This window comes from Furipterus horrens, unplaced genomic scaffold, assembly GCF_987537825.1.
Source record: "Furipterus horrens unplaced genomic scaffold, mFurHor1.1.pri manual_scaffold_9, whole genome shotgun sequence".
NCBI classification, from domain to species: domain Eukaryota; kingdom Metazoa; phylum Chordata; class Mammalia; order Chiroptera; family Furipteridae; genus Furipterus; species Furipterus horrens.
Genome location: NW_028327179.1, coordinates 43,905,241 through 43,929,311, shown reverse-complemented (window position 1 = coordinate 43,929,311; position 24,071 = coordinate 43,905,241). Strand labels below are relative to the sequence as shown.

General features: G+C 33.0%; 1 protein-coding gene across 2 annotated transcripts in view; it reads right to left on the bottom strand.

The window, feature by feature from the left end:
* Nucleotides 1–12,450: 12,450 nt before the first annotated feature.
* HGF (hepatocyte growth factor) overlaps nt 12,451–24,071 on the bottom strand; it is a 74,428-nt gene continuing 62,807 nt past the window's right edge. For both annotated transcript variants that reach the window (XM_090286719.1, XM_090286718.1), the window contains exons 12-18: nt 23,564–23,602; nt 22,268–22,364; nt 17,360–17,434; nt 16,414–16,560; nt 15,776–15,882; nt 15,513–15,658; nt 12,451–12,733 (exon numbers count right to left, since the gene is read on the bottom strand). In XM_090286719.1, the coding sequence (XP_090142845.1) occupies nt 12,557–12,733; nt 15,513–15,658; nt 15,776–15,882; nt 16,414–16,560; nt 17,360–17,434; nt 22,268–22,364; nt 23,564–23,602 (788 nt within the window). In that variant the 3' untranslated portion in view covers nt 12,451–12,556. The remainder of the gene's footprint in view (nt 12,734–15,512; nt 15,659–15,775; nt 15,883–16,413; nt 16,561–17,359; nt 17,435–22,267; nt 22,365–23,563; nt 23,603–24,071) is intronic.

The following is a 24,071-nucleotide window of genomic DNA, read 5'->3' as shown; positions in this document are numbered from 1 at the left end:
AAGTATTCAAATAACTTGTAATAAAAACACAACAAGGGGAAGATTTTCAGTGTCAATTTTGTTTGATTCTTTAGTTCAATTTTGTCTAATGAAGACTTAGTTATTTCCAGAAAAATAGGAAAAGGAGAGCAGCACATTTAAACAAAAAACACTGCCATCATCCGGGCAGGATATGAGCAAGAAGCTACTCAGAGGTCAAATTGCTTTTCAAGCAGGCTTTGCCCTAAAATCACCACCTAAAGGAGCCTGGCCTCCTCACCTTCAAATAAAAATGGCTCAAATATAAGTTGCTTGTAATGCTAAGTACTGTGGAGTTGAAGGTTAGTGGGGTAAGGGGCTAATTTAATAAGGGAGGTTTCTTTATCTTTTATGGAGAAGGGTGGTATAGCTATTGGTGAAGAAAAACAACAGGCTCATGAGAGAGAAATTGTAAGAACCAGAGAGAAACACATAGTGGTAAAAATTCAAAGGGGCCCTGAAGTGGAGAAAACAGCTCAGAATTTATTCTGAAACAAAGAAAAGTAGTAAGTATGCCTTCCCTCTATTGCACATATGAGGGTGTTTTATGAAAGAGGGAAGAAAACACCTATAAAGGAAATTATAATCTGTTATATAAGGCCACTGCAGTCCCAGAAAAAGAAATCTGCATGTTTATTTTTTGCATTATACTATGTGGAGTCACAGACTTTGACATCTGCAAAGACTTGCTGTAAATCACTTCATCAATTTACAGAAAAGAAAAGATAAAAGTGTAATGACTTGCCCAGGGTGACACAGCTAGAGACAGAGCCAGTTCTGGGAACAAAACCTACTCCTTCTTAAATAAAAAACCTTGGTTTTATTATTTACTTATCTTTAAACTGAGATCGTAAACATAAAGTATATAATACTGAAATTTAGTCAAAACCTCAAAAGAATTGCAGTATTTTAAAAGAATTTAAAACAAAAACTTAAAACGCTATTCAAGCAAAAGTAAGATCCAGTGTTCTTTACAATGTAAAGGGTCTGGACAATTGGCAAAACTGTCATTGCAAGTAAAAATCTAGCAAAGTCTTTCATAAATACTGAGCCAAGGAGGATGTCATTTGGCTTCTTTCCCTGGTTCAGTTTGTGATTTGGCCCCATCCTGGACCAGGAAGAAGTCTTTCCAGTCAGAAGGACAAACTGGGGGATTAAATTTTTGGCAAAAGAGGAATTGAAATGCGGAAGCAAGAGCACAGCTAACAAGCAGTAGCATAAAACAGAATGGTGAGGGCAGGAGTGTCCTTCCCAACTCTAGGGGAATGAACCTGAGGGGGCTAACCAATTCAGAAATCTGAAAGATTTCCTGACCTAAAAGGTGATTTCATTTCTTAATGCAGCTTTAGAAGATTGGCTTTGTTGGTAGATTAAAATTGCTTTTAGTTCCTCAGATATGCAACCTGGGAGCAGATGAGTTTGGAACTCTAGCTCTAAATTTCCCAAATACAAGTTTACACATTGGGATTACAAGTTTATTAAATGGTACTTATAATTCCCAATATTATGCCTCAGCCACCTTCATTCAGCAGTTTGAATCTTCATGATCTGTTTCTATGCACCTTAAAATATTATGAGCATTCTCAGAATGTCCATATAGCTAAAAACACAACAAAAGCCCACATCAGCCCAGGGGACCGATCTGGAAATTGTGCAATCTCTTTCCTTCATGTGACAGTCCTGATATGGAAGAGGTAGGGTTGGCAAATGCGATATGATCAATGTTTTCAACACATGGTCAGTGATGTACAGTTGCCTAAGCTTGACCTTTAAAAAATTTTTGCAATAGTAATGACAACCTCAAAAAATGTTGTTTTCATTAACCTCACAATAATGTGGCATATGTTTTAGTCAATTAAATATTTTGGCCCTTGCAGTGTTATGCTTTCAGTTTATTATATCTGGAGCCCAAAATGCTGTCCTGAGTTTATTTAGAAATACAAATTCCTCTCTCTCCACCTACCCATGAGATAGGTACTTTAAATAGTGTTTTCCAAACCTGGAAGAGATTTCCCCCTCAATCTGATTTTCCTCTAATAGTTTTTATTCCAGTGGTGACAGTACCATTTGCAAAACCACCAAAACTAGAGCTCTGGGTCATCCATTCTTCTCCCACCTCCCAGGCTCAGATCACCAGGTCTGCTACTTTTGCTACCTACTTATGCCTTTAAAATGGTCATTCTTCTTCCTTTTTATTTCCCTGGCTGAAGCCCTCCTTTTATTCCCCCATGGCTTCAGTATTCTACAAGGCTAAATCTAAATCCTCTTCTGTGTCGCTAGAGTGACCCACTTACAAGGCAAATACAGCAAGAGCAGCCCAAGCGTACAGCCCTTCTACGGCGCTCCACCTGCCAGGGTACAGACCCAAAGCTTCTCAGTGACCCCAGACCTCCCTCCATCCCTCTTCCCTCCTTGTTAGCTCAGTTTCAGGCAAAGAGATACTATAGTAGCTGCCTGAAAGACCAGTGACTTGTTTTGTTTTATTGTTAGTTAAGTTTTATTTTTCCTTTTTGCTTGCCTCAACAACTTCGTCATGGTCTTCTGTCTTCCTGAAATAGTTTTGCCTACCATTTCCATTTTTTGCTAAATTCTACTTAAGTTTTGGGTTTGACCCTAGGTGTAGCCTCCTCTTTCTTGGTCTTTATCCCAAACAGCTGGCTGGCTGGGTCCTACTTTCTTGTTTAGTCCTGCCAGCCCCATTGTCTGGAAGGAAAACACTGCTCTAGATCTGTTCCATCTGTGTTTAGATGGATATCGGTAAAGAACTTACTTTCCCTGCGGCAACTGCATCCCAGCGATATAATTATTAACTGGGCCCAGACCTTAAGGGCTTGAAAAACTGTCACATGTAAAACGCTTGTGACATGGTTCACACTGACTCTTTCTTGGTGCTTCAGCTTCCACATCAAGTGTTACCTAATGTGCTCACAACCGCATGGGGAACAGGTGTTTATCATCAAATGTAGATTCTGATATTTTTGCTTTCCTTTCCATGAAATGGGATTTATAAAATTGTGCACACAAATACCTTTTATGATAATTATAACCTCGGGTTTATTTTCTTTTTTATTTTATATTTTATTTAATTTTTATTGTATTTTTTCCATTACCCTTTAGACTCCTTATATCCCCCTACCCCAGCAATCTAACCAGCAGTAGTTTGGATCACTATAATTGCTACTCTATTTAAGTACTTAACAGAACAATGTAATATTAAGAGAATCTATACTTTTGTGATTTTGTTATTGTAGTTTGCAAGGTTAAATATTCAGATAGCAAATCTTTATTATGAAAAGGTGTGGGTTTATCCTTTAAAATTAGATTTAGCTACAATTGACAAAAAGTCAAAATAATAATTTTATTTTTATTTTTTATAAAAGCAATTTATTATACCAGAGTTGGTATAATAAATTCAGGAAATCATCAGAGACTTGTTCTTCTATTGTATGTATTGCTGCATTATTTTCAGCACTCAGCTCAATTTTATGTCCAAAATGACTGCTCAAGATTCTATAAACAAATTTGTGTTCTAAGTAGCAGGCAAGAGGAAGGGAGGAAGAAAAAGTACCCTCCCTTTAGTGCCACTTCCGAAAAGCTCCTTGGCCATGACTTAGTCAAACCTCGCTGAAAGGGTAGCTAGAATATATGAAATCTTAGACTCCATGTGTCCAGCTAAATACTGGGGATTCTATTTTTAAGGGATACATGGAGAATGGATTTGGGGGAACACTAGCAAACTCTGTAATAGAGAAAATTTACTTCTATAAAGAAAAATTTTAAACCTTCTTTTTTCCTTCTTCCCAACTACAGTACCTCCCCCACCCCCATCCACAAGGGATTTAAGACCCCCGGTCTGAAATTGCAATAGGAGAGAACCTTATATATAGAATACTATGTTTTTTTCCTATACATACATACCTATGATAAAGTTTAATGCCTTTTTCATCTTAACTAAGCACTTATCAAGGCACTGCCACTGTAACTTTTGCAGTCTGGAGTATAACAAAACTAGCACACATTTCTTTTTCTTTTTCACAATTTTACAGATAGAAAGTTCATTCTTGCCATAGATCTTACCAAGCTGAATATGCAATTTTTTTCTTTCCTTATTAAATCAAGAGATTTCACTTAAAGAAAGCACTTTATAGCTTCTCTCTAGCATATCTTAATTATCAGCATCACTACACTTGTGTTTAAGGTCATCATTAAGTAAAATAAGGGTAACTTGAACAACAGCACCACAATACCATGGCAGTCAATCTAATAATCAAGATGGCTACTAAGTGACTAATGCGCAGATACAGTGGGTGCACGGGAAAGGAGTAATTCGCCTCCTGGGTGGGACAGAGCAGGGTGGTGAAGACTTCATCATGCTATTAGGAATGGCTCAAAATTTAAAACATAAATTGTTTATTTCTGGAATTTTCATTTAATATTTTCAGATCTTATTTGACTATGGGTAGCTGAAACCATGGAAAGTGAAACTACAAATAAGGGGGACTACTGTATTTAGATTTGTGTGTAATTTGTAAGAGAATACCTAGCATACAGGTCTCTCTCATGTAGTAGGCTTAGATGGGAAGCACGGGAAGTAAAGAGATAATATTATTATAATACTTATTTAGACGAGGTACAATTTTCTAACATCACCTAGTGATAACGGTATTTTATTTAAACGATAGGGTCAGGCTACATAAAGGAACATTTAGGTATTTGTAAGGAGTTCAAATAAGTATTTTCCAGTATACAGAATAAGAATGGTAATATATGTTAATAAAATTTTCCCATATTTATTTTCTACTGTTTTTGTACAAATGACTGTCACTAAGGAAAAAAAGAGGCTAATAAATAATGCCTTAGATCTTTTTGTTGACTTTATTTCTGGGGACATGTAAACACTCCTAGAAGACTTTTTCCAAATTCCTCCAGGTTTTTTCTTCTTCTTTCCTATATTTTTCTTTTATAATCTTTGTCTTTTTTCTCTTTAGTTTCCCCATGAACTTTCCAAAGCTGAAAATTTCAGCAGATGATGGGGTATTGTGCAGGCTAGTAAGATAGGGGGGAAAAAGGCTATTTTGTATTTTTTTTCTCTTAGCTTTAGATAGTAAATAGTATCACCTTTATATTTGGTGTTATAACTTTGCTCTTATATTAATGATATGATTTGAGAGGCCAAGCAGATGGTATACACATGTCAAGAAATATGTGACTCAACTCCTCCTATGTGTCCAAAATTTATTCAAATTGAGTATAAAGAATATAATTCATGTAAAAAACAAAATTTGATCTGAGAAAATTTGCCAAACGAAAAGGTTGCTGGGAGATGCTTTTGTAGAAAAGAAAATTATTGTAGGTTGTAAAAGACAGCAAGAATCTATGTAGTTAACTACCATCTCCCATTCAGAACATAAATATATAAATCAAGTTTTCCTGAAGGCATTTAGCAGAACTCTAATGCTAAAGGTGTAAATATTGTCCCCATAATTTTAAGGGGGTTCTGTGGTACAGTAAATTTAAAGAATATGGCATATCATGCTCCCTCATGGAGCTTCAAAATGCACATGAACATCCAAGACCCTTGACAATGCTTCAGCAAAATGATCTCATGTAAATCATCTCAGCATTTCTAAAATTTATTCAAGGCCTGCACATTTTGTTCTCAGCACAACTTTTAAGAATCCTGCAGAATTCTGTTCTACAAGAGACCAGCTGAGGTAAAGCTTTCCTAAGCCATCGAAGAAATATTTCCTGTTTTAAGAAATGTCCATAGTATTCTTCTTTTCTTATTCAGTTATAAACTCTGTAACCTCCAGAATTATGAAGTTCTGGCTGGTACCTAAACTATCTGACTAAAATATTAATCTTATTTTTTTCCCAAATTATTACTCTCTTAACCAGAAAGACTTGAACATTTTCTCTCATCATGGCTTTTGGAACAACTGAAGGAAGATATTAAATTACATGTGCAACTTCTCATGTCTACCTTAAAGGTCCTTAGCCACTGTTATAATTCCACGGTGTCAAATTTCCACTTGTTAAATTATTCATTATTTTTCTTTTATAGCATATAAAGTCTTTGTTTTAGAGCAAAGTCATGTATTCTAAAATATCATTGCATCTGTATTTTAGTCACCTAAGAATGAGAGGTCTGAAAACTGAACAATATCTTTGTAAAGCTTTAAAAACACATGAAAAAAATAATTTGAAAATCTATCTGCCTTTTCTCCACTTCACTGTATTGCAATGTTAACTAAGTTGACTGTTCTCAGTTAAGAAAAGTCATCAGATGAAAACCTTTTGCTAATTGAGTAACAATATTGTGAAACTTCTCAATGCACAGCAGATGGCATATGTTCACATAAGTAGTGAGTAGACTATTGTTGACTCACAATTCTTTTGCAATAATTCATATGACTTTTCCCCTCAGGGTTATGACATCAGCACTTCGTGTAAGACACACAGATAGGAAGTGTTCACCAATGTAATCAAAACTATAGTCGGTTACATTCAGTAAACACTTGTATCCATTAATAAACTAAAACCTAGTTTTCCATTTTTATTTTTAATAGCCACATTTACAAATATAAATGTATAATCTCTGTAAGTTAATACTTTCTCTTTTCTAGTTGCATGATCTAGTGTATGAAATATAATAAACCACTTAAAGTAGTCCCACTTATTAATTCAAATATAAATAATACAATTAAATACAAACCCTGAAATTCTTAACCGTCAATAAAAGTTGTACAATTTCTAAAAAACTGCAAACCTCTGGGTTACACTGATAAGCCTTCAAAAAGCTGATAGAATAATTACAGAATAACTATAAATTATATAGGCTATCATTATGTGTGAAGTACCATGCAAAATAAAGTATACATAAATATTAATAGTCAGGCATTGCTGATGTCACCAAGGAACCCACACAGGGTGGAAACAGATTGCTTATTAAATACAAAGCAAAGCAAAACAAAATGAATTTCATGTGGTCATAGGCAGACTATTATAACAAGAGAGAGTTTCAGCAAACCCAGCAATAGGCAGAGAAAGAGATAATTTCTAGATAAGGATGCTGAAATTAGATTCACAGGGGAAATTATGTGACATTGGGAGGTTTTGAGGAGTTAATGAAAAGCTTTTTGTTCACAGGGACTGTTTGAATGCAGGCATGATGTTTAAATGTGACGTAATGTTCCAAATGATGAAAATAACGTGATGAGTGTTAAGGAGTATTTGGAAGAGATAAGGGTCCAAAGCCAGTTTGGCGTTAAATAATATTAGATTGATAGCTTTTGTTTTGCTTGATATTTTTTACTTTTTAAAAGCATAAATATATTTATAAACAATCTATAATCTCACACTTCTTTTGAATTATATAAGTAAAAGTGTCTTTGTTTTACTCAGTATATCCTATTTTGCCTAGGTGTGATTTAGACAATAACATATTCTTTATAGTCCTGTAAACTGCTCAATTTACTACAAATATTATTTTTATCTTGAAGTTACTTTTAAATTTCAGCTTTTCTAAACAACACATGCAATGGAGATATTTATAAATGTAAGGTACAAGAAAAAATAGACTGTCTAGAATAAGACATATAATCTGAATTTTACACAACAGGATTTTAATTTGGTGAAATTATGTAGATTGTATAGATTAAGGTTGGTGACTGTGTAGGAAAATAATGAAATAGAATGACGACAAAAATCCTGGACTAAAACATTGAGAAAATGCAAACCAAGGTACTTATCTTTGGATACCGACAAACAGCGATTAACTAAAGCATTACAATTTGTAAGAGTAAATAAATAACTTATATTAATAAACTAACAAAAATACTGTCCAAGTTTTATTTATCAGATCTCAGATATTTACACTGCTTGCTCTCTCATTTCATTGAGAATCCTGTTCAAATGTTATCATTTAAAGGTTTCTTGGACTACTGTACTTATTTTATTTTATTTTATTTATTTATTTTACTGTGTGGTTGCCTCTCACTCATGCTCCCAAGTGGGACCCTGATGTGCAACCTAGTAATGTGCCCTGACTGGGAATCAAACCAGCGACACTTGGCTTGCAGGCCGATGCTCAATCCACTGAGCTACAGCAGCCAGGGCTTTGGACTACTCTATTTAAAATAGAAGAATTAGGTTTAGAATGAAATTCTAGAAAAAATGAGGAAATGTCTAAATTTAGAGAAATCTAAATTTTGTATGTATATTTGAAATATTAGTATGCAGATTTGAAATACTCTAACACCAGAAATTAATAAGTGCATATATTTTTCTTGGATTAAAATCATTAAGAAGATCAGATATTTTATCATAGACATTAATCATTACTTGAGATAGGTGTCTATTCCAGAAAAACTAGAGCAGCCCTTTCAGAAAAGAGGCAGTATAGCATAGCTTGAAATAATCAATGGTGTTACAGAGTTCTTTTTTGTTTGATCAATTGATAATTAGTTCTTTCAATCTTGCTTCAAATTTGAATTAAATGAGCTCATTCGGTTCATATTTATTCTGAGTTTAATGCATATTTTGAAGATATACTCTAAATTGATTAATTGAATCATTTATAATTACCTTTATAATATATAGTGATATGGTAAAGAAGTTTAGGTGATCGTTCATAACAATATTTTGTATATGTTAGTAAATTACATCATAGAGTCATTCTAGCAAATATGAAGAATGACTAAATAATTATATTTCATAGTGGGAAAAACTGAAATGCAAAGAGATTAATGGTGTACTGAAGACCACTGATATCACCATGGATAGATATTGGAATAAAATAATAACTTTTAACCCTGTTCTATAAGCAAGTTATATGGCATTTCTTGCAAGAAATTGTACGTTATTTCTGTCAATAAAGTCATTTGTTGTTTCCTGCATTAAATCCTAATACTGATTCAGATGCATACATCATCATCATCGGCAGCCGTCCGTCTCGAGAGACGATGGTGTAGCTTCTTAAGAGTCTATCTGCACCGCCAAGAATGGCTGTGCAGTCCGACTCGGGAGTGACACGATATCTGTCTCCTCCCGTGTTGAATCGACATCTTGCGATGACGCTGGAGTGTCCTCTCCAGTGAAGCTGAAGCTACAGAGCCTGGGCAGGGTGATATGGAGGGTCTACTGTTGCCCATGCAGCAGACCCCCCCTCTCTTCGCAGCTGAAGGGTCCAAGGGAAAGACAGAGTCGATACAGCTTGGCTTCAGGTGCGCCGCAGGAGTTGCCGGTGTTGACTACAACGTCAAACCGCCTTAGGGACTCCGGCTCCGGATTTTCTGTCGGGGTTTACTCCCTTAGCCTTTCCCCTGAAGAGGTATGCCGCAAGGCAGCGGAGGTTTTTTGGAGTCAGAGTTTTCCTTCTCTGATGTGCCCTGACTGGAAGATCGAACCAGCGACACTTAGCTCGCAGGCGGATGCTCAATCCACTGAGCCAAACCAGCCAGGGCTCAGATGCATACATATATATATATAATTATAATAAAAGATGAAGAGCATTTTGGTAAAATATTTTATTAATAATAATATAATCATGGCTATAAAAATAATAATTTTATTAACTACATTTAACTTCATATACAAGTCACAACCACAGTGTTCCCTTTTTGGGTAAGCATCCCGCTATACCACCGAATAGGCAGCTTATCAGTTTCCTATTTACACGACACACTCATAACATCCACAGTATTCCATATTCAGTTTCCTAAAGACAGAAACTTTCTGTGCAAATGGAAATGAATCTACTTAAAATTACACTGTCAATATTTATAAGTTCCAAAGAATTAAAACTTTTTTTTTGTATTAGTAAATTCTTAGTTTAGAATTTAGTTGAACATTGCAAGATAACTTATTTTTCGACTTTATTGTAAAAATAATTTATTCACACAAAGACTATGTCTTTTTATGTAAATTAATTTATTTTTCAAATAAGTTTGTCTATAAATACGGGGTATAATTTTTTTAAGTAGTCAATTTTTGAACCTCACTAAGCCAATTTTAAGTTTTTTAGTATGAGAGTTTATTAAAGTTATTTATATCATGATCTCTGTATTACAAAACCAGTATTTCTTTTGAAAAAAAGTTTTGAAACAATAAAAAAATGCCTGACAGGAATTTTTCACTTCTTGACAGTGTTATTTTTCAAGAGAATGTTGTGGTTATAACATTCACTTTGTACAGTACCATTGGTACCAACAAGAACTATTCACAGGAATAAGTGAAATAGAATTTTGCTATCACATCCCATTATTGTTATTTTTCTTGCCTTCCAGTGTCTCACATTTCCCATAGTTTGAAACACGTAGATAGCAAGCAAGAGCCTGTTAATAGTAGAGATTGATTCAATATAAACCATTTTACTGAGGACCTGCCCACAGAAAATAGGTAAAAGTCATTACATATTTTACAATAAAAATAAAGAAGTATACAAAAGGATTATCATTCTTTCTGCACAGCAGAGGCACAATGGCAAATATTTTAATTTTACATTACTATTCCTGGTAGACATAAGAAAATGTCCAAAATTATAATAACAGGTAACCATTATTCAAAAAGCCAAAACAAAAACAGCACTGAAAACTTCTAATTTACAAGATTGTTTTGTCCATGACTCAAAATGAAATGGATTTTTGGATAAATTGGATATTCCATTTTTTGTAGTTTATTAAGAATAATATCTTTCACCAGAGAAAAAGACATGATTATACCCTGTTCTACCACCTAAAATAACACGGATGTTGTTCACCTTGCTTTTATTGTCCATTCCACCCACCTCCCTCTATTACAAAGGAAAATTTCCAACTGGACTGCTTTGTGCACCATGTCCGATGGTTCATTGGTGGTATTGTTTTTACCCGTTAATAAAATCCCTAGCCTTATTAAAGATCATTCAAGAGAAACTAGTTAGAGGAGTGGGAATACTGAATTTGAGTAACTTAAATAATTATTTTTGAAGGGCTCTTGTACAGGAAGATTTTGTAAAAATTCACAGCCTATTCTATTACTCTTTATCTCATTTTTTTTTGACAAATACACGATCTTTAGCTAATCAGAACAACTACAGCAATATGATAATTTAGTTATCATACCCAATACAAAATTTGAGTATTTACCTCCATGTCATAGGAAAGAGCTACATAAAATGAAGTAAGATAAAAATGAATATATCAATTGAAAAACCAAAAAAAAAAAAGAATATATCTTGATAAAATATGAGCTGATTCATCTCTACTTTTTAAAAAGTGAATGCAGAGTTTAGACAAACCATTTTATTTTCTTTCCATTTATATATTTTTTCTTGAACAAAGTTTTATTAGGCTAAAAGACTTTCAGGTAAAAAAGTAGTATTCTTATTTTTTTCTTTAATACATACTTGAATGCATAATTTAAGAAAGGGCTATTTGCAAATCTTTGGAGACATGGAAACTTCCCTCTGAAATAATTTTAAAAAATTAAAGAGTGTGAACTAGAAGGCAATCACAGCAAGTCTTAGAGTTAACTTAATTAAATACATTTTAAAGACTAAAATACTTTTAAACCTTAAAATTACATAGTTATCTAAGAATTTTAAAAATAGGAAAATGAATCTAAAAGAATCTTGCATAAAAATGTGGCCCTAAATTTGGAAGAAAAAAAATGGTACTTAAACACATATTACTGTCTTCCCTTTAAGAATTAGAAACTACATAAAATAACTAGGATGATAAATTTATGTATTGAATAACCATCTAGATTAGGTGTTATTTAACTTTGTGGGTCATGAAATACAACTAAAATGCCAACCAGTAGAGGTCATCTGCAGATTATATATTAGATTGAGCTAGTCATTTCTGTCTTGCGCCTTTTCTTAATATTCCTATTGGTCTTTAGAAATTTCTATTTTTTTTCCTTAAGAAAAAACTATAAGTACACACTTTCAGAATATTTAAGGGTTATATTAGCTACACCACCATTTGAACTCTAGTGTATGCACGTGTACCCAGGCATGTGTATATGGATACATGTTCTTATAAAAAGTTTGTGTATCAGTATTACAGGATACACAGTAAGGAGAAACATATGAAATAATGTATGGCATATAAAAGGTAACAATTTAATATTGAGTTACAATTTAAAGAAACAAGGTATAAATTGTTTTTGTGAGGTTAAAATAATGTTTAACTTATGGTTTACTCATTATTAGGAAACTAACCTGGGAAAGCAGCATAGAGAGATTAATTGATTTTTTCCATTAAACCTTTTATCCTCCAACAATTATACCTTTACATTTTTTAATCCATTCAAGTATCTTCAGGAGATATGTTACTATACTTGCATGTACCTTAATTCACTTCAACATTTACAAAATAACACTGACAAACAAAATAACAGAAAACACCCATAAATATTAATGAGTATCTTAACAAACATGACACTCAAGTAGTTGCCTTAGGACTGTTTTAAGTGACATTTTAATTCCATGTTCTCTGAATCTTTATGTAAAAGAGAGTTGTACTGATGGAAGCTTCAGACACAGTTACATCAGCTACAACTGTGGTACCTTATACGTTAAAATAATTTTATGTATCCATTTTGCATAATATGCTACCCGGACAAAAATACCAGGACGATTTGCAATGGCACATCCACGACCGGGAACAATGACACCAAGAACCATCCTCATTTTATGTTGTTCACAAACAAGCGGGCCACCATAGTCCCCCTAGGAAGAAGACATGTAACAATAACAACAAAGTATTATTTTAGAAATAAAAAAGAATCATTCATTAACATTGTCTATATAGATTTATATTTCAAAAGTACATATATACAAAAAAAGAGAATAACCACAACTTAAATAAAATTGATTTGCTACACCATTGGATATCTTTTTATTGAATTAGCCAAGTAGGATTGAGATAAGTATAAAAGTTCAAAGTGTTCTATTATGTGTAGTATTCATTTAAGAATGACATATTTTCCAAAATATTCACTCACATTTTAAAGCGGGGTTACCTTTCTTAAATGCATACTAACACATAGCCACTGACAGATATTTAAGATGGTAGATTTTATACTTAGTTTGATTTTCTTCTGATGGTCAAAATATGTTTAATATAGAAAATTTGGAAAATGGAGAAAAATGCAAGTACAACCCCCTCCATAATCATAGAGATTTAATGATTAAACTGCATTAAATTTTATCTTATTTCTAAAGCTTTTTTATTCCTTTATCCAATCTTGTCTCTAAAATGATCTTAACAAGTGAAATAAAAATATGTAGTTGTTAAATAATCCTATTTACTCTTGAGAAACTGCTCCTCCAGGCATAAAAAAGGAATGCTTTTGCACTTACTGTTGATATTAGTAGCTAATATAGTTATGTTTATTTTTTAATACCCCCATTGTACAAGGCAGCCTGTGATTTTGTGGCATTTTTTGTACAGTAACCCTGTTACATCATCAGATATACATATAGATATATGAATAAACAAATAGATTGTTTTGTGTGTATATTTTTATACACACATATAAAGTTGTTCACATAGCAAATAGTACAGTAATAAATAATAATAACAAGAATAAACGGTTTTTGCATACTCACAACTGTAAACCACCTTTTGCCCCACCCTGCATTTACACATATTGTTGTATATAGTCACTAAATTGTTGCATCGCTTTTATGTGCCATGTGGCCTCCTCAGATTGTGATGACTGTCTTTTGGCATTCTGGTATGAAAAAGAGTGTTTGGGACTACCTAAATTCTCCCACAACAGTGCTGTGATGAGTTAGAAGTAAACTACTGCAACATTTAGTTCTGTAATACAGGTGGAAAGAGTACAGCTATGGACATCCTATGATGGGGAAAATCAAGGCAGGGGTAAAGGAGAATATAAAACAGTAAGGAAAAATCATTTATTCTGAGAGACTACTTAAATTATGCCGCATGGGTTGATTAATTTGATTTTTAGATAAAAGCACCAGTAATTATTGATACAATCTCTTCAAAGCAATTCACTTTGGGAAACTTTTTCTAAATGTGGTGCTAATGCTATCAGACAAACAGGAGACTTCTTTTGTAAGTGCTTAGATTTCAGTAGTTTCAGTGATTTTATTGCCTGTTTTAAAAATAACTGATGTAAAAACAAACATTCTGGAAGATAACTGCATTTTTGAGAAGTGGTAGAATCAATCTGAAGTCAAGCCTTGTCCATATGAATAAAAATAACAAATATGTGATAATGTGATAAATACTTCAATGCTAAAGTTAGGAATCTAAGAATGTACAGATAATAAACCAGATCACAGGCTATTCCTAAAGAGCAGTTGCCAAAGCATTTTTAGTAATGGCACTAGGGCTGGGATAAGTGCATAGCTTCCTAAATTATCTCAAAGATTGGGTCTGGCTGGAACTTTAGGTTTAGAGGGCTCTTAGGGAAGGAAGGGAAGAAGAGAGAGGGTAGGAGGAAGGGAGGGAGGGAGGGAAGAAGGAGGGGAGAGGGAGGGAGGAATATTTCTTCTAGCAGATTTTCACTTGTTATAATCAATGCAGTAATACTGACTTACTGAAAACACCAACAAATTAAAAGTGATTATAAACACATAATCTGTTTCTAATCATATCATTTTAAGCAATTCTAAAAAAGCTTTAACTTAGTAAATGTTTTCTTTTCAGAAATAAATCTCAGAGCAATATATATAACACATGCATTTCTAAACATATTAATGCTCCATATTTAGGACATTTCCTACATGTCAAAAGACATTTCACTATTATTGAACTCATTTTATGCTTTACTACACATAATATCCTTCAATTCCACAGTTCCCAGGCTTGGAGAGCATGTTTCTTACATTCAAAATACATCTAAAATAACAGTTTAACAGCTTGTCTATGTCAGACTGGGATAGGAACATTGCCAAGTTGGAAGAACAGTTGCCTAACAAATTACAATGTCCAAGCTCTTAAAGTTACAGGCTTTGACCCTTTGGTTTTTTAAAATAGAAATTTGTTAAAACAGATAGGCACATACACACAACAGCTTAACCAAAAACCCATTCAAAAGTTTAAAATTAGACAGGTACTTCTTAAAATTATCCATATAGTTCATTTAGGAAGAATTTGGGAAGATCAAATAAATTCAAAAAAGGATTAGAACAATTAAAGCTATTATATCAAACACTTATTGAATAATTCTAATTAGAACAGCTTCCTTTAGAATTATGGCTTTATTAGTTTGTTAGGGTTTTCTTCTCTTTCTCTCTCTCTCTTTTTTTTCTTTTTTGAGAGACAAATGTCATCATAGTTTACTGCTAATGAAACATGGATTGTCTATTGTCTCACTGTTTAGTTTAAAAAAATGTAAAAGGATAATACAGGGTTATCTTTCCCAATTCCTCACTCTTGGAACATGTTGGCATACAATAATTTTTATTTGAGGAAAATAGACAAAAAATAAACATGAGAAACTATGCTATTCTTCATGTATGCCTTTTTTACCTCGCATGGTCCTGTTGCAATATTTTCAGCTCCAGCACATATTTCAGATTCATTTAGAGTCACCTTGCCTTGATGATATTGGCTGCATTTCTCATTCCCCATAATATAGAGATGTGCTACTCGTAATAGACCGTCAGAGTTGATCACTAAAACAATGTAAAAATGTACAGTTAATAAGCACAGAGTAAGGTGAAAAAAATATTTTTAAATACTATTAAACATAAAAAATATGATTTCATTTTATCTTTTTAAAAATAGCTTACATCCAGTGTAGCCCCAGCCATAAACACTACAGGTGGTTTTTTCAGGAATGGTACATCCATAATTAGGTAAATCAATTGTACTAACAAAATCATCCAGGACAGCAGGCCTGGAAAGAGAAAATATAATGGTAGTACTCTTGACTGGATTCAACACAAGATTAACATATTGAAATAGAGTGTTAATATTTAATATGACATTTTGACAGAATAAAAAGTCATGTTTCTTGAAGAAGAAAAAAGAAAAATGAGATGTTAATATATAATGTCAAAATCTGGATTAAGTGGCAGAAAATTAGTTATTCACTAATATGTAAGAATAAATAGAAACTGCTATTTTTAAATCAATATTTTACCTGTTAAAGTTATGAAATAATTAACTGCTCATTAAGCTTTGGTTATAGAGTAGGTGGGTCAGACTGTTGGCCCAATTTCACTTATTCATTTTTGAAAATTTTGAAAATGCTTCTCTGTGCATGTATATGTACACATACAGATACACATATCCATATATATACATAAAACATAGGACACATATTTTTATAATAAATCTGCATGGGAGAGAAGAAATAACCATAGCTGAAAGAGCTTCAACAATTCCTGTCTAGATTAAAAATATAAAACCTTCTAAAGGAACTAACCTAGCAAGCTTCAGTAATACCAGGTCTGATCCTTCAGGCCCATATACCACCTGGGAAACATTTAGAACCTGTTTATGTTTCTCATCTCCTCTTCCATTGACATCGTGAATTCCAAGCCAGACTTCATAGTCTTTCAAGTCTTTGTTTCTAAGTAAAAAAAAAAAAAAAAAGTAAAATATAATTTTAAATTGTATAATATTATTTATATATATTGTTATTTTAGCTTATAAGGGCAGAAAAATCACCTACATTTAAATTTTGATTTAAAGTATAATAAAGAGCAACACCTTTGTTATGCAAAATTCTGAAAGCTGCAAGCATATATAAGCAGGAAGAACCTCTAAACTGTTGAACATCTAAATGGCTATTTGAAAAAAAATTGATTATGCTTGCTAGAGAGAAAATTTTTTCAGGTAAAGCTTATTACATGAATTATAATTTTACTACAAAATTTCCTTTTTATCTCAGCTGTGTATATGTTTGGTTTCTTAATGGGGGTTGAAGATTTATACTAACAAAATCAGAGTGACCTTAATGAAAATCAGGAAGTTAGCTTACAAATGCTGCCTCCATATCTTTTCCTCAGGCTAATTTTCATTGAAAATTATTCCCAGGATGATTCTGAGGCTGGCTCTACATGAGAGTGTAGAAGTAATAATTGAAAGAAAGGTTTTGATAATTCAAAAAATAACTTCTATCAGGAAATATAGAGTGCAAGAGGTTGGAGTAAAATATACACAATTTTTGCCCCAGGTGAATAGAAGTAGTACCCAGTTAGTAAATACTGATGAAGTCAAAGAAAGTTTTGTTAGTTAAATTTTTTAAAAATTAGTTTGTTCACCCCATGGTGGTGAATCTGTTAAATAAATACACATACTAAGTGAAGTGGAAGCCATACAAATTTTAAAATGCTCAAAACAAATAACTAGTTTCAGAATCACTTTACCGAGAAGGGAAACACTGCCTTGCAGTAAGAATCCAACTTTCCTTTATCAATGATCCTCCACAGATATGTTTATTTCTATGAGAAAGAGAAAAGAGAAACAAGTAACATCTATGCAGGAAGGTTGGCTGCCAATTAATGCAAAACCTATAGCTACATTTGTTAAAAAAATAAATGCATTTGAGAGAAAAATGTAGAAATTAATACAACCAGAATAATATGAGTAATCCTTTATCAGAAAAGATATTTGGTGATTGTAGCATTAGCACTTTTTTTTCATAATGTGATTAGAATTTTATGAGCTCAACTTTGTTTTTATATAAATAACCCTTTCACTACATACCAAGACTCATTCCTTGTGAGAGAAAGTATGTACTACAAACATAGGATAATTAGAATGAACAAAAATATGAACAACAAAAACAACGTAGACCTGTTCAGTGTTTGATTATGAAAAATGTAAATGTGAGTGCTTATTTATTTATTTTTATTTTGGTTTTTCAATTACAGTTGTGCCCATTTCCCCCAATTTCTCTCCCCCACCCAACCCACCCTCTCTCCTGCAATCATATCCCTCCCCATTGTCCATGTCCATGAGTCATTTATATGGGTTCTTTGACTAAACCCTTCCCTTACTTATCCCCCTTCTCTCCCTCTCCCCTCCCCTCTATTGACTGCTATTCTGCTCTTTGTTCTATTTAGTTCCTTTGTTTGTGTTGTTCTTTAGTTTCCTGTATTAGGTGATATCATATGGTATTTTTCTTTCTTTGCCTGGCTTATTTCACTAAGCATAATTCTCTCTAGTTCCATCCATGTTGTCGCAAATGGCAGGAGTTCCTTCTTTCTTTCTGCTGCATAGTATTCCATTATGTAAATGTACCACAGTTTTTTGATCCACTCATCTACAGATGGGCACTTAGGTTGTTTCCAGCACTTAGCTATTGTAAACAGTGCTGCAATGAACATAGGGGTGCATAAGTTCTTTGGAATTGGTGTTTCAAGATTCTTCGGGTATAATCCTAGTAGTGGAGTTGCTGGTTCAAAAGGCAGTTCCATTTTTAATCTTTTGAGGTAATTCCATACTGTTCTCCATAGTGGCTGCACCAGTCTGCATTCCCACCAACAGTGCAGTAGGGTTCCCTTTTCTCCACATCCTCGCCAGCACTTGTTGTTTGTTGATTTGTTGATGATGGCCATTCTGACTGGTGTAAAATGGTATCTCATTGTGGTTTTTATCTGCATCTCCCTGATAGCTAATGATGTTGAGCATTTTTTCATGTGTCTATGGACCTTCTGTATGTCCTCTTCGGAGAAGTGTTTGTTCAGGTCCTTTGCCCATATTTTAATTGGGTTGTTTGTTTTCTTGATGTTGAGTCGTATCAGCTCTTTATATATTTTGGAAGTTAGTCCCCTGTCTGTGATGTCATTGGCAAATATGTTTTCCCATATGGTTGGTTTCCTTTTCATCTTGCTGATGTTTTCTTTTGCTGAGCAGAAACTCTTTAGTTTGATGTAATTCCATTTATTTATTTTTTCCTTTATTTCTCTTGCTTTAGGAGATGTATCCGTGAAGAAATTGTTACGTGAGATATCTGATATTTTCTTGCCTATGTTTTCCTCTAGGACTTTTATGGTGTCACGGCTTACATTTAAGTCTTTGATCCATCTTGAGTTTATTCTCGTGTGTGGTGTAAGTTGGTGGTCTAGTTTCATTTTTTTGCAGGTCCCTATCCAGTTCTCCCAGCACCATTTGTTAAAGAGGCTCTTCTCACTCCATTTTATGTTCCTTCTTCCTTTATCAAAGATTAGTTGACCATAGAGGCCTGGGTTTATTTCTGGACTCTCTATTCTGTTCCACTGATCTATATGTCTGTTCTTATGCCAGTACCAGACTGTTTTGATTACAGTGGCTTTGTAGTATTGTTTGATATCTGGTGTTGTGATTCCTCCTGCTGTGTTCTTCTGTCTCAAGATTGCTTTTGCTATTCGGGGTCTTTTTTGGTTCCATATGAATTTATGGAGTATTTGTTCTAGGTCTGTGAAATATGTCATTGGTACTTTAATAGGGATTGCATTGAATCTGTAAATTGCTTTGGGTAGTATGGCCATTTTGATGATGTTGATTCTTCCCATCCAAGAACATGGTATTTGCTTCCATTTATTTGTATCTTCCTTAATTTCTTTCTTCAATGTTATGTAATTTTCAGAGTACAGGTCTCTTATCTCTTCGGTTAAGTTTACTCCTAGGTACTTTATTTTTCTTGTTGCTATAGTAAATGATATTTTCTTTTTTGTCTCTGTCTCCAATATTTTATTGTTGGTGTACAGAAATGTCTTAGATTTCTGTATATTTATTTTGTACCCTGCTATTTTTGTCAAATTCACTTATTATATCGAGTAGTCTTTTAGTGGAGTTTATAGGATTTTCTAGGTATACTATCATGTCATCTGCATATAATGAAAGTTTTACTTCCTCTTTCCCAATTTGGATACCTTTTATTTCTTTTTCTTGTCTGATTGCTGTGGCTAGGACTTCCAACACTATGTTGAATAGGAGTGGAGAGAGTGGACAACCTTGTCTAGTTCCTGAGTTCAGGGGGAATGCTTTCAGTTTTTGTCCATTGAGTATGATGTTGGCCTCGGGCTTCTCATATATAGCCTTAATTATGTTAAGGTATGCTCCCTCTATTCCCATTTTGCTGAGTGTTTTCATCATAAATGGGTGTTGTACTTTATCAAATGCTTTTTCTGCATCTATTGATATGATCATGTGATTTTTGTCTTTCATTCTGTTTAGGTGATGTATTATATTTATTGATGAGTGTTTATTTAAATTCATGTGGTGGTAGCAATATAAAAAATTTGTACACTATTTTCTTCTTCCATTGTCATTATTTAGTTCTGGTTTATCAATTAAAATATAACTGGGTACATTTGCTTGTTCAGCTTAAGACCAGCAATAGATTATTTCATTTAGAAAATTAAAACAATTTTCCAAGATATATCATCTGGTAAATTATAAGATATTTGTGGAGAATAATAGATACTAGTACATTTATTTGGTGATATTTAAAATCTGTAAGTCCATTATTTTTGGCAGAAAATAAAAAAGTACAGCTTTTCACAATTTACTTTTCCAAAGTGTACAGATGTTCAGTGCTTGAGAGAGTAATAGAAGATTCCCAGACTAAACCATGGTTATGTATCGCCTGTACTATGGGAGGATAAGATTATATATTAATTTTAAATTTCTGTTCATCTCAGTATGTATTTTTGGAATAATAACTAAACAGCTGTTATTACTAAGAACTTGGATTTAAAAGAAAATAATACATTTTCCCTCAAATTTTATAGTACACTGATTTAAAACAGTTTCACCTGCTTCTACATGAAAACTTCCAAAGGAGTATTCTTGTAATCATTGGTAATAATAAATTCAGAAGTACATGCTTCTTTTTTCTATAGTTATGAAATTTTCAAATAACCACTATTAATTTAGATATGAATTCTTGAAACACTTTTTATAATAAATAAAATGAACCACTCCCCCCAAATTTTATAGCCTTCATTACATTAGCTTTAATATTGAACAATTATCTTTAATATTCTGGTGAGTATCACAATTCTACTTAAGTACTACATTCTTAAGACAGCTACACTACAATTATCAACGTACATATTTATAAAAATGTGATCCTTTACTCCTCAGAAGAAAGACATACTAAAAGAGAATTTTAGGTCACCTTCTCTATATGTATGTATATATGTATTTTGTTTGCTAAGAATTGTCTTATTGATAAAAGAACTTCAGTTTCAAGTTGACTCTATTATACTTCAATATCTATAATTTAACTATAGTATAAGATATGCTTTCTTTCTCTACTCTAGGAGGCTATAGTTAAAGGAACAGAGAGGGTTTCCCAAAAGAGGAGATATTTAAGTTGGTATTTGAAGAATGAGAAGGCTTCTCCAACCCTCCACATGGAGGAAGAAAGCTACAACATGCAGCAGGAAGAACAGCAAAAAGCTTGAAAGGGAAACATAAGGTGTCTTGAAAACAAGAGAAACTGTGGTTAGAATTCGGGTGTATTTTGAGGTGTAGCTATCTCTCCTGATGTGGTTCCAGGAGAGATAGATATTGACAAAAATATTTTAACATTCAGATTACCATATGGTATATGTAGTATGTAGAAAATTTTAAGAACAGATTTTAAGTTAGCTCTCATTTTCAATATTAAACTCTTACAACAGAATTACTAAGATTAATTTTGTTATAACAGTATACTTTGTAAAGTGATTTTTCATAGAACATTCCATTCATTCTTAAGAGCATTGAAAAATAGACATGTCAAGAATTTTTTATCTACACTAAATATTATAATAGCAGGACTATTATACTATCACTATTGTTTGTTAATATTTTTCTTAATAGTAAAATATTATAGAATTCAAACTTATTGCCATCTTCATTGGTATGACAATAAAAATTTTTAAAATTAAATAAATATAAAATTTGTGGTATGATTATGCATAGGCATGTTAAAAATAAAGTCAAAATATCTTAGATTGGGAAATTAATAACATATGCATTATAACTAGCTTGGTGATAATCAAGGTATAAGTAAATTCTCTGTGTAGTTATCTTTTGCTTAATCAGAACTGAAGTGTCACTTGTAATTGGAGATAAGTCAACACATATGGGACCTTTGTGAACACTTAAAAAGGCACTATCTCTGGAGGCACAAGTTGCACAATCTAGGACTGTTTGGCAAGCACAATGTCATCAGTCCCCTCTTGTGCCCCCCTCATATGGGAGGGCACAACCTGCATGACCACATGTGGCCACAGTGCTGAGAAGGCAACTTTTGCAAATAAGCTAAACATATATAATTTGTGTTTATCAACAATTACCTGTATTTCAGACTAACCATCCATCCTACATTTGTTCGTGTTGGAATTCCATTTACAACTCGCAATTGTTTTGTTTTGGCACAAGATATTACAGGATCTAAAAAGAGGACCAAACATAACATTTTGACAAAACATCTTCAAATACTCTTCCTCTTAGCTTTCTTAAATGCCATGGTAACTAGACAAATGAAACTATTGTAATTAGATCAGAAGAACATTTTTGGGGGAAAATATTATGACTAAAGTTCTAAATCGGGCCCAAAATGTAAGTTATCCTCATTTTGGTTACACAAGTAATATGGAAAAACTAATCAACTCAAGGTCAACAGTATTGCCATGACAGTAACAGTGGCTTTCCTCACCCAACACTAAGTCCAAGTTCTTCAGGTCTCTTGGTACATAATTGTATTTCCCTCACTAACCTCAACATAACAATAAAAAACAATGTCATTTACAGTGGTTATTTCTAAATGTCAATGGAAATCAATAGCCTGAAACAAAAGTTTTTGAAAAATATATTGGGTTTATTACCTGAAATTATACAGTGAGAATACAGAGGGATTTTGAAACAGGTTACCAACATTCTACTTATTGAAACTGTATCCAAATGGCATAATTATTATTCTAATCATATATCTGAATGACACAATAGAGAATTATTTGAAGTAAAGTCTTTCCTGACTTTCCTCTGTGTTTCCTGCCTTGTCCTTTATAGAACAGTCCATGGTCTAAAACTGATTTCCAAAAGCTTCTTCAGCCTGGGACAAAGCAGGTGGCCTCTTAAATCAAAAGATGAGTGACTTACTTTAGCTCGGGAAATATGTGAAAATCAAAAACAAGTAGCTCTCAAAAGATTTTCTTAAATAAGGATTAGTTGAACCTCTCAGACTGTGTCATCTTTTGCCTAATAGAGCTTTAAAGATAGAGAGGGATAGAGATACTACAAGTTTCCAGCCTTTGGTTTCATTCCTCTTGATTTTTGAGTCTTTATTTAATTTAAAAGGAGAGTGACGGTCCACACATATGTACATTTTGCCCAGAATTAAAAGCAATATAAATGCTTGTTTAAAGTTAAATATAATATCTTAAATTTCCTGATAGAGAATTGAATCTTGATATTTACTATGCAGTTACCTTTGTAACCTCATTACATATGCACATCAAAAATTAAGTAAAAATAAATAGATTAACTTATTTTTTATGATGAAAGTCAGCTGGTAAGATATGTTGCTATGAGTAAAAATAATGACATCATTTCTGACACATAGAGACTCAAATATACCAAATATTACTTACGGTCTAAATTGACTATTGTAGGTGTGGTATCACCTTCACCTGTAAAAGTAAGTATATACATATATACATAATTCATACATACATATCTCTATTATATATTGAAATTCAAATATCCATGAATTGGATAATATACTAAAATTCTTTTAAAATTATATTGTTTAATTATGCTATTATAGTTGTTCCAATATTTCTCCTTTCCCCCCCTCCATCCAGCACTCCCCACTTCCTCAGGCCTTTCCCTCCCTCACTATTGTTCATGTCCATGTGTCATGCATATAAGTTCTTTGGCTACTCCATTTCCTATACTGTACTTTACATCCCCATGGCTATTCTGTAACTATCTATTTGTACTTCTTATTCTGTCACCTCTTCACCCATTCCCATCTGGCAACCATAAAAACCATAAAAACCCTTTCTGTATCCATAATTCTGTCTTTGTTCTTCTTGTTTGTATAGTTTGTTTTTCAGATTCAATTGTTGACAGATAATGTGTTTATTGCCATCTTAT